Source organism: Ochotona princeps, chromosome 17 (assembly GCF_030435755.1).
Source record: "Ochotona princeps isolate mOchPri1 chromosome 17, mOchPri1.hap1, whole genome shotgun sequence".
Lineage (NCBI taxonomy): Eukaryota > Metazoa > Chordata > Mammalia > Lagomorpha > Ochotonidae > Ochotona > Ochotona princeps.
Window position 1 is genome coordinate 40,192,855 of NC_080848.1, and position 12,894 is coordinate 40,205,748.

Consider the following 12,894-nt stretch of genomic DNA (forward strand, 5'->3'; position numbering starts at 1 on the left):
TGACACTATCTGCACGGTCCACTGTCATTCAAGTGACTGGCACTGAGCATGTGCCCGGCAAATATTTACTTAATGAATGAATACCATCACAGGCCTTGAGTGCTCTCTGCACCACACCCTGAGGCGTTCCTGGCCTTATATTAATACACTCGGGTATGAGAGGCAAAGTACTACGAGTGGTCTTGGAATTTTATTCTTAAATGGACGCCTTTCACTCATATGGTTGATCTTTTTCTTTTTTGGCAGACAGAAAAGTGTATTTGCGAAGCAACCAGATGAGCAGGGTAGGGAGAGGGAAGGGGGAAGCACCTCCCAAGAGAAGGCCAGGAGGTGGGGTGCCTCTCGAAACAGGAGGCGGGGAAGAGAGACACTCCACATGGCTTATCTTTTTTTTTTTAACTTATTTGTATTGCAAAGTCAGATATACATAGAGGAGGAGAGACAGAGAGGAAGATCTTCCATCTGATGATTCACTCCCCAAGTGAGCGCAACAGCTGGTGCTGCGCCAATCCGAAGCCAGGAGCCAGGAGCTCTTCCAGGTCTCGTGCCAGCCCCACGTGGCTTATCTTTAAGAGTCTGGGTGCCTTAAAGGTATTTTCTTCTAAAGAAAATATGAAGCATACAAATTACAATATTTGTGCTAGGCATGGTAGCCTAGTAGCTAAAGTCCTCGCCTGGCACACGCCGGGATCTCATATGGGTGATGGTTCTAATCCCAGCAGCCCCGCTTCCCATCCAGCTCCCTGTTTGTGACCTGGGAGAGCAATCAAGGATGGTCCAAAGTCTTGGGACCCTGCACCCGTGTGGGAGACCTGGAAGAAGCGCTGGCTACTGGCTTCGGATAGGCTTAGTTCCATCCGTTGTGGCTGCTTGGGGAGTGAATCAACATACAGAAGATCTTTTTCTGTCTCTCCTCCTTTCTGTATATCTCACTTTTCCAATAAAAATAAATAAGCTTTTAAAAAAAATTACAGCATTTGAGTTGTGCCCATGTACAAGAACATTCTTGGGTCACTTTGGAAGCCTCTGCAGTGGGATGGTCACATCTCATTTGGGGTGGCCAACTGCTTTCAATCCCAGATACTTGGTTCTGTGATCCGGCTTCCTGCCAATGTGCACCCTGGTAGGCGGCAGAGGATGGCTCAAGGGACATGAACCCTGTCACCCAGGTGGGAGACCTAGATGGGGCTCCTGACATAGGCCTGGCCCAGCCCTGGCTGTCACAGGCACTTAAGGAATGAACCAGTACAGGGAAGCTCTGTCTCCATCTTTTTTTCAATAAAATCAAAGGAAATAGATAAAAATCAACAGAATCTTTTAATGGCCTAACAACCTGTTGGTTTACTGTTTTATATTTGCTCTGACAATAAATATTCTCCCTGGCTTCCTTCTCATTTTCACAAAGCAAGCATTTTTATATAACTTGGAATTAAAGAAATGACTGCAAGGAGGCAGTGGGCCAAAAACCACCACCACCGCCACCACCACCACCACCACTCAAACACAGTAATAAAGAAAAGCGGTGCAGAGACTGGCCTGCTGCTGGACTGCCTACACCTGTGTCTGAGGGCTGGGGCTTGCTGCTGCGGAGGCAGATCCTGGACGCAGCTCGGTGGCTGGGTAGTTGTGATCCACCTCCAAGACTGGCACCGGTTCCCAGCTCCTCCCTGCTGAGATGAACCAGCAGACTGGATCCAGTTCGGCCTTAAACTAACATGCAAAGACCAAACCAACCCAGGCTTGCCAAGGATTTCCTGGGTGATCCCAACACCGACAGGAAGTGTTTGGGTCAAATAATTCCTGAGAACTAGTGCAGGGAAAATATTTTGTTGCCCAATCAATGTCTGTCCTGGAGGACTTGGCGGAGAGGAGGATGAGGGTTGCAGGGAGTGGGGGTGGAGGGCAACCGTATAATCACAAGTATTCACAGGAAATCTGATATCTATCAATTTTACATCAGAGGAGGGTGTGAGTCTAAAAGATGTGTGAAAACAAACAGAAACCTCTAGAATGTATGTAGGTCTCTGCAGAATGGAACTTTTTTTTTCCCCCTGGTGCCCACACGGCGTTCAGAAAGGGCTCTGTGAAAAAAAACGGACGCGCATCAACCAGACGCACCGGGTTTCCTATGGCACTCCCTGGGTCCTGGGAGGGCGGTCAGCCTGCACCTCCGGCTGGCCGCGGGCTCCTGGCTGGGCAGCAGGCGTCCCGGCTGGCCCACCCCGCTGCCCCGCGCCGTCCCCGGGAAGCCCACCACACTGCCCCAGGCCCTCCCCGACCCCTGACTGGGCAGCAGGAGTCCCGGGAGGCCCAACCCGCTGCCCCGTGCTCTCCCGGGCTGACCCCGGCTGGGCCACCCGACTCACCCCGTGCCCTCCCCAGCTGGCCCACCCCACCGTCCCGAGCTCTCCACGGCTGGCCCACCCTGCTGCCCCGTGCTCTCTCGTGCCCTCCCCGACCCCTGCCTGGGCAGCAGGAGCCCCGGGAAGCCCACCCCGCCGCTCCGCGCCCTCGCCCGCCGGCCGCACGCGCGCCCTGACCTCCTCGAACTGCTCGCCCGAGCAGCCGGCGCCACGAGCCTCCAGCAGCTCCCGGAACTGCTCCAGGGTCACGGACTCGTCGCCGCGGCCCAGCCGCTCCTCCAACCAGCGCAGGAGCGCCCCGTGGTGCCGCGACACCAGCGACTCGCAGGGCGGCGCGGGCCGCAATGCCGCCGCCGCCTCCCGCAGCCGCGCGGGCTCCAGCAGCGCCGCGGCCGAGGGCAGCGCCGGGGCCGCCGCCAGGCCCGGGCCGGGGGTCGAACCCGCGTCGGCCGCCCAGTCCTGCGGCGGCGGCCCCCAGCCCTCCCCGCCGGCGGCGGCCGCTTCGTCCTCGCTGCTGTGACTCGTAGCGTTCCCCATGAGATGGCCGTCCCGGGCGACCGCTCGCCGCCGCCGCCGCCTCCCCGCCGCGACCTGTCAACCTCCGCCTGCGCCCTGAGGGCGGGGACGGGCGGCTTCCGGCTTCCTGTCGCAAAAGCACCGTCAGGCGGACCCTAGTAGCAGCGCACCACAGCCGGGCGGAACCCTCTGGAGAGTCTAGCGTCTACGTCACGCCGCCTTTGCCGCCATCTTTGTTGGGGGCGAAGAGCCTACAAACCAGAGGCGTCGCCACCACGCCACTTTCTGCGCGTGTTCACACGGTGCTAGGGGAAAGTCACGACGACGGGTCAGCCTCGGGGAGTGAGCTCTCCGCATGACACTCTGAGGGCAGCGAGCGAGTCGCGCGGGGGACGTGGCGGCCGGCGGCGCCGCCATCTTGAGGCGGCTGCGGGGGATGCCGGCGCGCGGCGGGCGTGGGGTCCTGCTGGGCCTGGCGGTGGCGGTGGCGGCGGCCTTGGCCGCGCGGCTCCTGGGCTGGGGGCGGCCGCCCGCCGCCGTCCGCCTTTTCCTACCGGAGGAGCTGGCCCGCTACCGGGGCGGCCCGGAAGACCCGGGCCTCTACCTGGCGTTGCTCGGCCGGGTCTACGACGTGTCTTCTGGCCGCAGGCACTACGAGCCCGGGGCTCACTACCGCGGCTTCGCAGGTACCCGCGAGGCCGGCGCCGCCCCGCTCTGCCTCCTCCTCCTCAGCCCGTCCACAGCGTTCCTTGGGTGATGGCGTTTATTCTTGTGCTTCTCTCTCATCAGAAGCCCCCGGCGGGGAGCACTCAGCTGCGCCCTTCCACTGTCATTCGTGAAAGCTTGTCTCTTTGCCACCTACAGAAACGCGCTCTGCGCTGGACTAGTGCGGGAGCGCGATCCCGAGTAACGTTTCCTTGTCCTCTGACTTCGTTATCCCTAAAAATAGTACCTTTGGTTTAAGAACTTCTTTTTAAAAGAGGATCTATGCATTTATTTGAATGGCCGAGTTGCAGAGATGGAGGGAGCCAGAGAAGTCTTCCCCCTCTGGGTTCACACCCCACGTGGCCCCCCAGCAGCCAGGGCTGCGGTCAAGTAAGAAACCAGGAGCTTGGCACCCCCCTCGGGGTCTCCAGTGTGGGCGTCAGGGGCTCATGCTCTTCCCAGACTGTTAGGGGGAGCTGGATCGGAAGGGAGGCTGCTGGGACTGGACCCAGCATCCCCAGGGATGCAGGCAGTGGCTTTAGCACCACCCCAGCTCCGCCCGTGCTATGTTTGCTCTTCAGCATTAAGAGGTTAGCGCACAGGAAGGCAGCGGATCATCTGTTCACTTGTCCTGTGCACACCAGAATTTAGATAAAGCTGTGCAAATCGCCCAAGGGAATTGAAGGATGTAAATTGCCTAAACCCTGCACTCCTGAGTTCCGGCAGCACACAGACCTCCAGCCCGACCCTTACAGTGGTGTGGCTGTGACAGCTGGGGATGGGCTAATGGCTGGGCTGATAGCATCTTCCCCTTGTCCCTGGAGGCCTGGGAAGACCACCTGCGTGGCACACGTTCCCTCTCCAGGGAAATCAGAAACAGAGGTGTGACTGGGAAGGAATGAAGACAGGTTGATCCTGATGAGCTCTGCCAACAGTTCAGCAGGGGCAGGGCCGCACCGTGAGCCAGCAGAACTGGGCTGCCATCCAGGTGTTTGGTACCAGTCAGTGGAGGGCACTTCTGGGTGCAGAGGCTGACGCAGCCGTCAGGAACGTGGGCGCCCAAGTGCGGACCTGGGGTGATTTTTCTTTTGCCGTGTGCTGCCCTGAGCTCCTTGTGTGCCAGGTATTCACTCAGCATCGTTCAGGGACCACTATGCCAGGTCCAATGAATGCCAGGTATAGAGGAAGCGGAGACGGCCCTGATGGGCTCCCCACAGTCACAGTTGAGACAAATTATGTTTATTGGTTCATTCTGGCGCTTTTTTGGTTGAGATAAAGTTCCTATAAAGTCAGCCCTGCCATTGTAAAGCACACGACTCAGGAAACTTGTCTACATATCACTGTAATCCCCAAACATTTGTATCACCCCAAAGAGAAACTCGCACAGTTGTATCCGTTAGCAGTTGCCCTCGTCCCCTCTGCAGCCCTGGTGTCACTCTCTGCTTCTATAGATTTGTCTTTTTTTTCCAAGATTTATCATTTTTCATTTTGTTTATTGCAAAGTCATGTACGGAGAGGAGGAGAGACAGATCATCCGTCTAGTGATCCACTCCCCAAGTGACCACAATGGCCAGAGCTGACCCGATCCAAAGCCAGGAGCCCGGAGCCTCTTCCAGGTCTCCCATGCGGGCACTGGGTCCCAAGGCCTTGGGCCACCCTAGACTGCTTTCCCAGGCCACAAGCAGGGAACTGAATGGGAAGGGGAGCAGCCAGGACAGGAAGCAGCAACCATACAGAATGCCAACATTTGCAGAGGAAGGATTAGCCAGTTGAGTGATTGCATTGTCCCCTAACCCCCTGTCATTTTACATGCATGCAACATGTTTGCATGGCATCTTTTTTAGCATTGTATTTCCAGGTTCATTCATGTTGTGTGTATTGTGTGAGCACCTACTAGTACTTCATGCCTTTTTATCTTGTAGGTTCTCCTCCTTGTAAATCTGCCTTTCACATAAACAAAAAGCCTAGTTTCATCACATAGTACTTACACACACACACAATGCATGGTTCCTTTGCATCAAAACAGAGTCAGAGTGTGATGATGAGCTATTCAGGGCCCGGGAGAAGTCTCAGCTACAGATGCCAGTAGCTACAGTCTCAGCTACAGAATGGTCCCTGGGGATGGGGACACAGAGGAGCTAACCAAGAGGGAGGAAGCAGGAAGTTGTCTGCTGTGCCTTTCACGCCCCAGCAGTGTGTGCCACACAGGAGAAGGCATAACTCGTGCCTGGTGGCCAGTGAGGCGTGTCGGGAGGCGTGGGGGTTGGCATGGGGCCCATGCCTTACCTCGCTGGTCACTGCTTCTCTCCTGCAGGCCGCGACGCCTCCAGAGCGTTTGTGACTGGGGACTACTCTGAGGCAGGCCTTGTGGATGACGTGTCTGACTTGTCCCTCTCAGAGATGCTCACGCTACAGCACTGGCTTTCATTCTATGAGAAGAAGTACATGTTTGTCGGTAGGTAGCCCACTGGCCATTCCCACACAGCTTTGTCTGGCAGTTTTCTGTAAGATGGGGGCTGGGAATCTGCAGAGATTGTACTCACGGTCGAAATCTGTAATATGTATATGTATGTATATGTACACACACACACACATATATATATATATACACACATATATATGATTTTTTAAAACTTGAGAGGCAGAGGGAGAATGTCACAAGCTGCCAATTCACTCAAAATGATTGCCACATTCGGGACTGGGCTGGAGCTGAGGCCTGGAGCCAGGGACTCGGCCTGCCTTGCCATGTAGGTGGCAGCAGCCCTGCCTCTCCTGGGCCTGCGTTACAAGGAAGCAGGAGTTGGAAGCTGAAGCTGGGTGTTGAACTGAAGCATTCTGATGTGGGATGTAGGCGCTTAATCTGCCTGCCACCGCACTGGTCCCTGTACCATCTCATGTCTATGCATTTCCAAGCCCCGCCTGCTCTCTCATGGGCCTCTGTTGCACACCCTTCTGTATTATCCCTCAATGTGCTCAGCCCCTTGCTGAGGCCATTAAAGGAACTCACCTCTGTCCATCCACACTTCAGGGCGCATGGTGCTTCCTTGTCCCTGAGAGGTCACCACCCTGGAGTACAAACATGACTGAATGAACACAGAAGATCCAACGCCTCATTCTGAGATTAAGGGAAAATAGAGTGAACTAAATCTCATTAGAATTCAGCAAAAAGGGAGGCTGGGGAAATGGGACTTCCCCTTGGGGGATTTCAGTTCAAATGAGGACCTTTCTGACCAGGTACCACTGCTGAGTTCCAGTCCTTGTCTTCGGTTAGTGCATTCTGTAGGGGTGGAGGCCCTGTTAAGCTCTTTCGGGTCCCCAGAAATCCTGCAGGATGTGGGAGATGAAGGCTTGTGATGCAGGTGTGCATGGGGACACACGCTGGAAATTGTCTTGCAGTCATCCCTCAGGCCTCAAGAGAAAATGAGATGCTTTGGTCGGGCTCTGGGTCTATCCATGGCAACAACCTCTCATGATACAGCTTCCCTGTTGCCTCAGCCATGTCTAAAATTCACTAAGACAGGCATGTCCATGTGCAGTGCAGAGCTGCTGTGTGGTGAAGAGCAGTCCAGAAAGCTCCTGCACTGCAGCCTTGTGACCTGGGCCCTGCCCCGGCTCCCTGGCCCAGGAGTGCAAGGGCATGCTCAGCCCTGAGCTGTTCTGAGTGCTGGAGCTCGCTGGAGCGAGAGAGGCGTCATCAACACGTGAGCAGGTCATGGGCAGGGGCACGTCCATGAATGAGACTGAGCACTGCGCTGTGTAGGGCTGTGTAGCACCTGAAGAGCAGAGAGGCTCCTGGAGGGGCTCACAGTGCAGCTGGGAGCTGGCGGCCACTCGGGCCAGGGGAACGCCTTCCAGGCTGAGGTGGGGAATAGTAAAGCCCGGTCAGTTAGTGGGAGGGAAACCGCTTGTGGAGCCCAGGGTGGTAAATGAGGGAGGCCTCGGAAGATAGACACCTGTTCCACTCCCCACTGCCACTGCGTTCTCATGCCAGGAAGGTTGATTGGACGCTTCTACGGAGAGGACGGGCTACCCACCCCAGAGCTGACCCACGTAGAAGCCATGATCACCAAAGGCTTGGAGGCCAGTAAACAGGAGCGGAAAGAGAAGCAGCAGTTCCCACCGTGCAATGCTGAGTGGAGTGCAGCCAAGGGCAGCCGCTTCTGGTGTTCCCAAAACAGGTATGCAGGCTCCCCGCCCTGCACCCTTCCCAGCTCGGTGGCCCGTCCCCCCCTGACGGCACTATCCAGGGAGCCTGGGTCAGAGTGAAGCTGAGGGACATGGTTGAAAACTTGTGTGCCGCGCACCAGTGACTGCTGCCTATTTGATCTTCCGCCCCCACCAGCCTCCGTGGAGGGAGCCCTGGTCTGGGGACCACAAGTACCAGCACTGCTTCTGCTCTCGCTGGCCCATGCCACCCACAGGTCTCGATATCTTGTTTTTGTTTCTTTACATTCATCTTTATTTTTTTGAAAGGTAGAGTGAGAGAGAAAGGGGAAAGCTTTTCCATTCACTAGTTCAACAGCCACAGTGGTTGGGGTTGGGCCATTTTGAAGCCAGGCATCCCGTCTCCCACCCAAGCCCATGGGTGGCAGGGCCCAAAACATGGCCAGATTGCAGCCAGCACTGTGCTGCAGGATGCCAGCATTACAGGCAGCAGTGTCCCCTGCTCATCCCAGCATCCCAGGGATGTGGGCCCTCAGACCTCCTGGTTTCAGCACAAATCATGGCTGTCTACAGGACACAGGTCAGAGGGCCCTGTGCCCTCCAGCTGCCATGGCTGCAGTGAGAACACCAGCGCCCTGAGGCCCAGGGATCAGAGGAGGAGAGCTAGCTCAGGATTGATGCTGAGGCCCATCTGAGGTGGGCTAGGTGCTGTGTCACCTGGCTGGGACTCAAGTCCCTCAGATTTCATTCCGCTCTGCTGTAGGGGACAAAGGAGGTCAGGAAGTGGTCCCTGAAGGACCTCACTGCGCAGGCCAGCTCTCACGAGGTGGCAGGGAGATCTCTGCTGCTGCCAGTGGGAGTCAGGCATGACCCCCAGTGCTGTGCTGCCAGTGCCCCCCAAGCCCTGCTCGCTGACCTCACAGCCATCACACATCTCCTCTACCTGCCTTCAGGGGAGCAGGGGGAAGAGAGCCCCTATATTCCTGACCAGCAGTTTAGAAGGGGCTGCTTCTCCAGTTAGCCGGTGTGAGCTGTCAGCCTGCGCCGCCTGGGAGGAGCTGGCCTGTGTGCACGTGGGTCTTCCTCGTCTGACCCTGCCCTCTCGGCGTTCAGCGCTCAGGCTCCATTCCCCACCAAGGCTTTCCGGACCCACCCAGGGATTTGCGGGGCCTGACCTGGTGTGTTGGCCTGTGTTCACTGCGTGCTTCTGGGATGGATTCTTACCATGTAAGTGACCTCAGTGCCCTTAGATGACTGCTTGGTCTCTGAAGCCCAGGGACACAAAGGAGTGGGCACTTGCACGGGACAGGCAGCGGGCCATAGCTGAGAGACCCAGGCAGATTGTCTCAGGTGCTCACCCCCAGCCAGGTACCCTAAGATCAAGTCCCGGGCCTGCCCTGGGGGTTACATGGTGGGGAAGTTCTTAGGGAGGGACGGGGCTGAGTGGTGGCTTTGAGAAGGGGTGCTGGTGTGGTGCTGGGCTGACTAGGGGCAGGCCCAGGGCTGAAAGCTGCAACCACTGCCTCCAGACACCAGATGGCCAGACGAGCAGCCCTGCTTTCCCAGGGGCCTGGCACACGCCTCCTACCTCTGGGGTCCCTGTCCATGAGTTGTCCCTTTAAGAAGTTCCCTTTCTTTCTGTTCTCAGTGGAGGTGTGAGCCGAGACTGGATTGGCGTCCCCAGGAAGCTATATAAGCCAGGGGCCAAGGAGCCCCACTGTGTGTGTGTGAGACCAAGCGGCCCCCCAAGTGAGCAGACGCCCAATGATCCCACCCACAGAAACCACGGGGACTTGGACCACCCTGGCCTGCAGGAGTACCCAGGTTGCCCACCTCTGGCCACCACGTGCTCTGTCCCTCTCTGAACCGGTGCCCTCTGTTGATACCCAGCAGAACGCTGCTCCGAGAGGCACCTGGCTCCTGCTGGGGAAGGACTGGTCATTGTCTGCACATGCGCAGGACACTTTTCTGGTGAGAGGGGCAGAAGCCGGGCAGCGGTACTGGGCAGCAGCTCGCACTCTCCCCCCATGGGCCTGTGCCGCCTTTCTTCAGAAGCTTGCAGATTGACCTCGCTGGATAGCTGGACAACCAAAACAAATCTCAGAGTTCCAGTAGCTGCCTTCCCCTGGGCTGCCTGCACGTGCTACTGGCCTGGGCCCTGCGGAGTCCACTTCTGCAAGGGCATGCAGAGCATCGGCCAAGGAGGACCCCCCAGTGGCTACCAGTGATCCCTGGCTTTGATGGCCTTTCTCAGGAGGACGATATCTGCACTAGAGAGGCTTGGCTGCATCTCCACGACTCCAGGGAGTGGCCAGCACTGGGCGCCTGTGGGACACAGTCATGTGAGGGGAAAGGCTTGTGCTACAAACGGAGCATCTCTGAACGGAGCAGCCATGTCAAGGACACTGGCCTTTTTAGGTTTTCAATCAGATGGGGCATGTTTTCTAAAGGGAGAGTCCTGCGTTTTGAGCCCTGGTTGTTCTGCAGCTCCTTCAAGGTAAGCAGAGAGCATCATGTCAAGCTTGCGGTCAGGCTGCAGTGGCCAGTGCAGACAGCCTTGATGTATGCATGCAGAACACATACCCATCTCCCCTGGAATTCTTTTTTATTATTATTATTTTTTATTGCAAAGTCAGATATACAGAAAGGAGGAGGAGATAAAGGAAAATATTCTGTCTGATGATTCACTCCCCAAATGGCTGCAATGGCCAGAGCTGAGCCAATCCAAAGCCAGGAACCTGGAGCCTCTTCTGGGTCTCCCACACGGGCGCAGGGTCCCAGGGCTTTGGGCCGTCCTCAACTGTGTTTCCAGGCCACAAGCAGGGAGCTGGATGGGAAACAAGGCTGCCGGGATAAGAACCAGTGCCCATATGGGATCCTGACGCATTCAAGGCAAGGACTTTAGTTACTAGGCTACCATGTTGGGCCCACCCCTGGAATTCTAAGTAGATGGGGCGGAGGGCTTGCCGTTTTTTATGTATTTGTTTCAGACCACTAGAGACAGAGACCCTTCCTCTACTAATTCATTCCCAAAATGCCCAGCAGAAGCCAGAAACACTCTGAGTTTATTACAGGGCAAGTATGAACCCTAGCACTTGGGCCATCTTCCCACTGCTTTCCCAGGCACATCAGCAAGAGGCTGGGTGAAAAGTGGAGCAGCCAGGACTCAAACTGGCACTCCCATGGGATGCCAGGACTACAGGCAGTAGCTTAGCCCACTGTGCCGATGCTGGCCCCACGTTCAGCCTTTACGTGGAAATGAGAACTGTTTGGGCTCTCCTCACTAATTATGCACCTTAATTCCTCCTCCCACTGTCCTCAAAATGTCCCTCATGCTGCGCCCCTCCGTTTCATCCAGATTACCAACTAGCTCTCCAGATTGGCTGACTGTCCCCCGCTGCTGACCATGTGCCCTGACGTCCATGTTTTTACACCTGGTTCTGGCTCATGGCTCCTTTTGTCTGGTGAGGTCTGCCTCACCTGGTAACTTTGCCCCTACTCGTCCTCCTAAACATGCATTAAGCAACTCAAGTCACAGATAAAATGTTCACTGTTACATACTCCCAGTTGTCTGTGGCTGCTATATCCACTTTTTCTACAACCAAGCTTGCCCCAAGCTCATGTGTTTTTTTTTTTTCTGAAGCAGAGTTACACAGAAATTTTCCATTGGCTGGTCCACTCCCCAGATGGCTGAACAGCCAGCACTGGGCTTACTTAAGTCAGGAGCCAGCAGTTTCATCTGGGTCTCCCATGTGGGTGGCAGGATCTGAAACATTTGAGCCACCGTTGGTTTACTCAGGCCACTAACAGGGAGCTGGATTGACAAGTGGAGCAGGCAAGAGATGAGCCAGTGCCCGTATGGGGTGCTGATGTCACAGGTGGTAGCTTAGCCTATCACACCACAACGCCAGTGGCCACAGCCAAGCTTTTTGAGGTTGTATATCCTCACCATCCCATCTCGGCACTTCCACCTCCCTCTCTGGGCACCAGTCAGCTGCCATCTCTAGCCAACAGTGGGACCCACTCTGCCCTGCCAACTCCTGTGGCCACTGCAGTTCTCAGCTCATGCTCCTGTGCTGGACACTGCCCACCTTGAGGTCCTGCCTTGGCTTTGTGCTGACTTCCCTCTGTCCCTCTAGCCATTCCTTCTCAGCCTGCTTGGAGCTTTGTCCCCGCCACGCACTCTGCCCTTTGGCTCTTTGCACTTCTTCCTGTTAGCCCGGACAGTGTGGCAGGCCAGCTCTGGCCCACAATCCATCAGCCCTCCCCAGAGGGACCCAGGGGACACACACCACCATCTGTGTTCTCAAAGGACACTGGTTACTCATCCCTTCCTGCAGGCAAACCCATGAGCCAGGAAGGGTCACCGTATCCTTCAGCTTACAGATAAGGAAACTGAAAGACATGAGGATACCTGCCTAATACCAGAACCAGTCAGTGCTAGCACGCTCAGAGCCAGTGCTCTTCCCTGGGCGGACAGAGCGTCAGAGGTGTTGCGTGCCTGCTTCCATCTACATGACACAGCAGCCAGCGCATCAATGACCGGATCACTTGGGACACTTCCGTGGAATACAGCAGTGCCCAGCACCTGTGGGAACAAAGCCAGTGGGGGGACGAGCTCTGTCCCCATGGCTGGTCTCATAAGCAGGAGACAGGCAAAGAAAGGAACTAAGTCAGTCTATGTAGGCCATGTGAGCTTCTTGATTGGGGCTCATCCAGGGGTCTGACAGGCCCCATGGTCTGAACTCACAAACCTGGAACCCTTTCTTAGTCCTGACCCTCAGCCAGCACGAACAGCCTGAGTGGGTCCTCTGGGTTGCTCCTCAGTGGTGGAGCCAGGGAGCTGGTTTCCAGGGTCTTTGGGGGTATTTCAAGGAGCTCAGGGAACCAAGCCAGTGCATCTGCTCCATCGCCCACCACCACCCACCACCACCAGCTCAGGCCTGAGCCCAGGGCACAGAGTGCAGGCAGCTGCCCACCTGCTGCCCCTGACAGCACAGCCGTGAGCTGTGGGACCGACTCCTAGAGAATGGCTGTTACACTGACTGACATCTCTGTATCAAATGTGATTTACAAACATCTTATTAAAAGTCTCCATGTTAATGCACAATTTTACATTATTTTATTATAAGGAATTGTTACAGAA

The 12,894-nt window shown here is 56.2% G+C and overlaps 2 protein-coding genes across 7 annotated transcripts in view; one reads left to right on the forward strand and one right to left on the reverse strand.

The window, feature by feature from the left end:
• Positions 1–3,110, reverse strand: part of ZZEF1 (zinc finger ZZ-type and EF-hand domain containing 1) — a 108,311-nt gene extending 105,201 nt beyond the window's left edge. For all 6 annotated transcript variants that reach the window (XM_058676319.1, XM_058676315.1, XM_058676318.1 and 3 more), the window contains exon 1: positions 2,541–3,110. In XM_058676319.1, coding sequence (XP_058532302.1) covers positions 2,541–2,900 — 360 coding nt within the window. In that variant the 5' untranslated portion in view covers positions 2,901–3,110. The remainder of the gene's footprint in view (positions 1–2,540) is intronic.
• Positions 3,111–3,144: 34 nt separating this feature from the next.
• On the forward strand, positions 3,145–9,699 carry LOC101534495 (neuferricin). The gene is made up of 4 exons (XM_004593984.2): positions 3,145–3,565; positions 5,899–6,039; positions 7,576–7,762; positions 9,397–9,699. Exons 1-4 carry the CDS (start codon positions 3,316–3,318, stop codon positions 9,611–9,613), a joined length of 795 nt encoding a protein of 264 aa, XP_004594041.2. The 5' UTR covers positions 3,145–3,315; the 3' UTR covers positions 9,614–9,699.
• The last annotated feature ends 3,195 nt before the right edge of the window (positions 9,700–12,894 follow it).

Bases quoted from the DNA above. Each gene is read 5' to 3' on its own strand.
- LOC101534495 (XM_004593984.2), top strand. From the start codon at position 3,316: ATGCCGGCGCGCGGCGGGCGTGGGGTCCTGCTGGGCCTGGCGGTGGCG. The intron at 6,040-7,575 runs GTAGGTAGCCCA...TTCTCATGCCAG, and splicing joins GAAGAAGTACATGTTTGTCG to GAAGGTTGATTGGACGCTTC. The intron at 7,763-9,396 runs GTATGCAGGCTC...TTCTGTTCTCAG, and splicing joins TTCTGGTGTTCCCAAAACAG to TGGAGGTGTGAGCCGAGACT.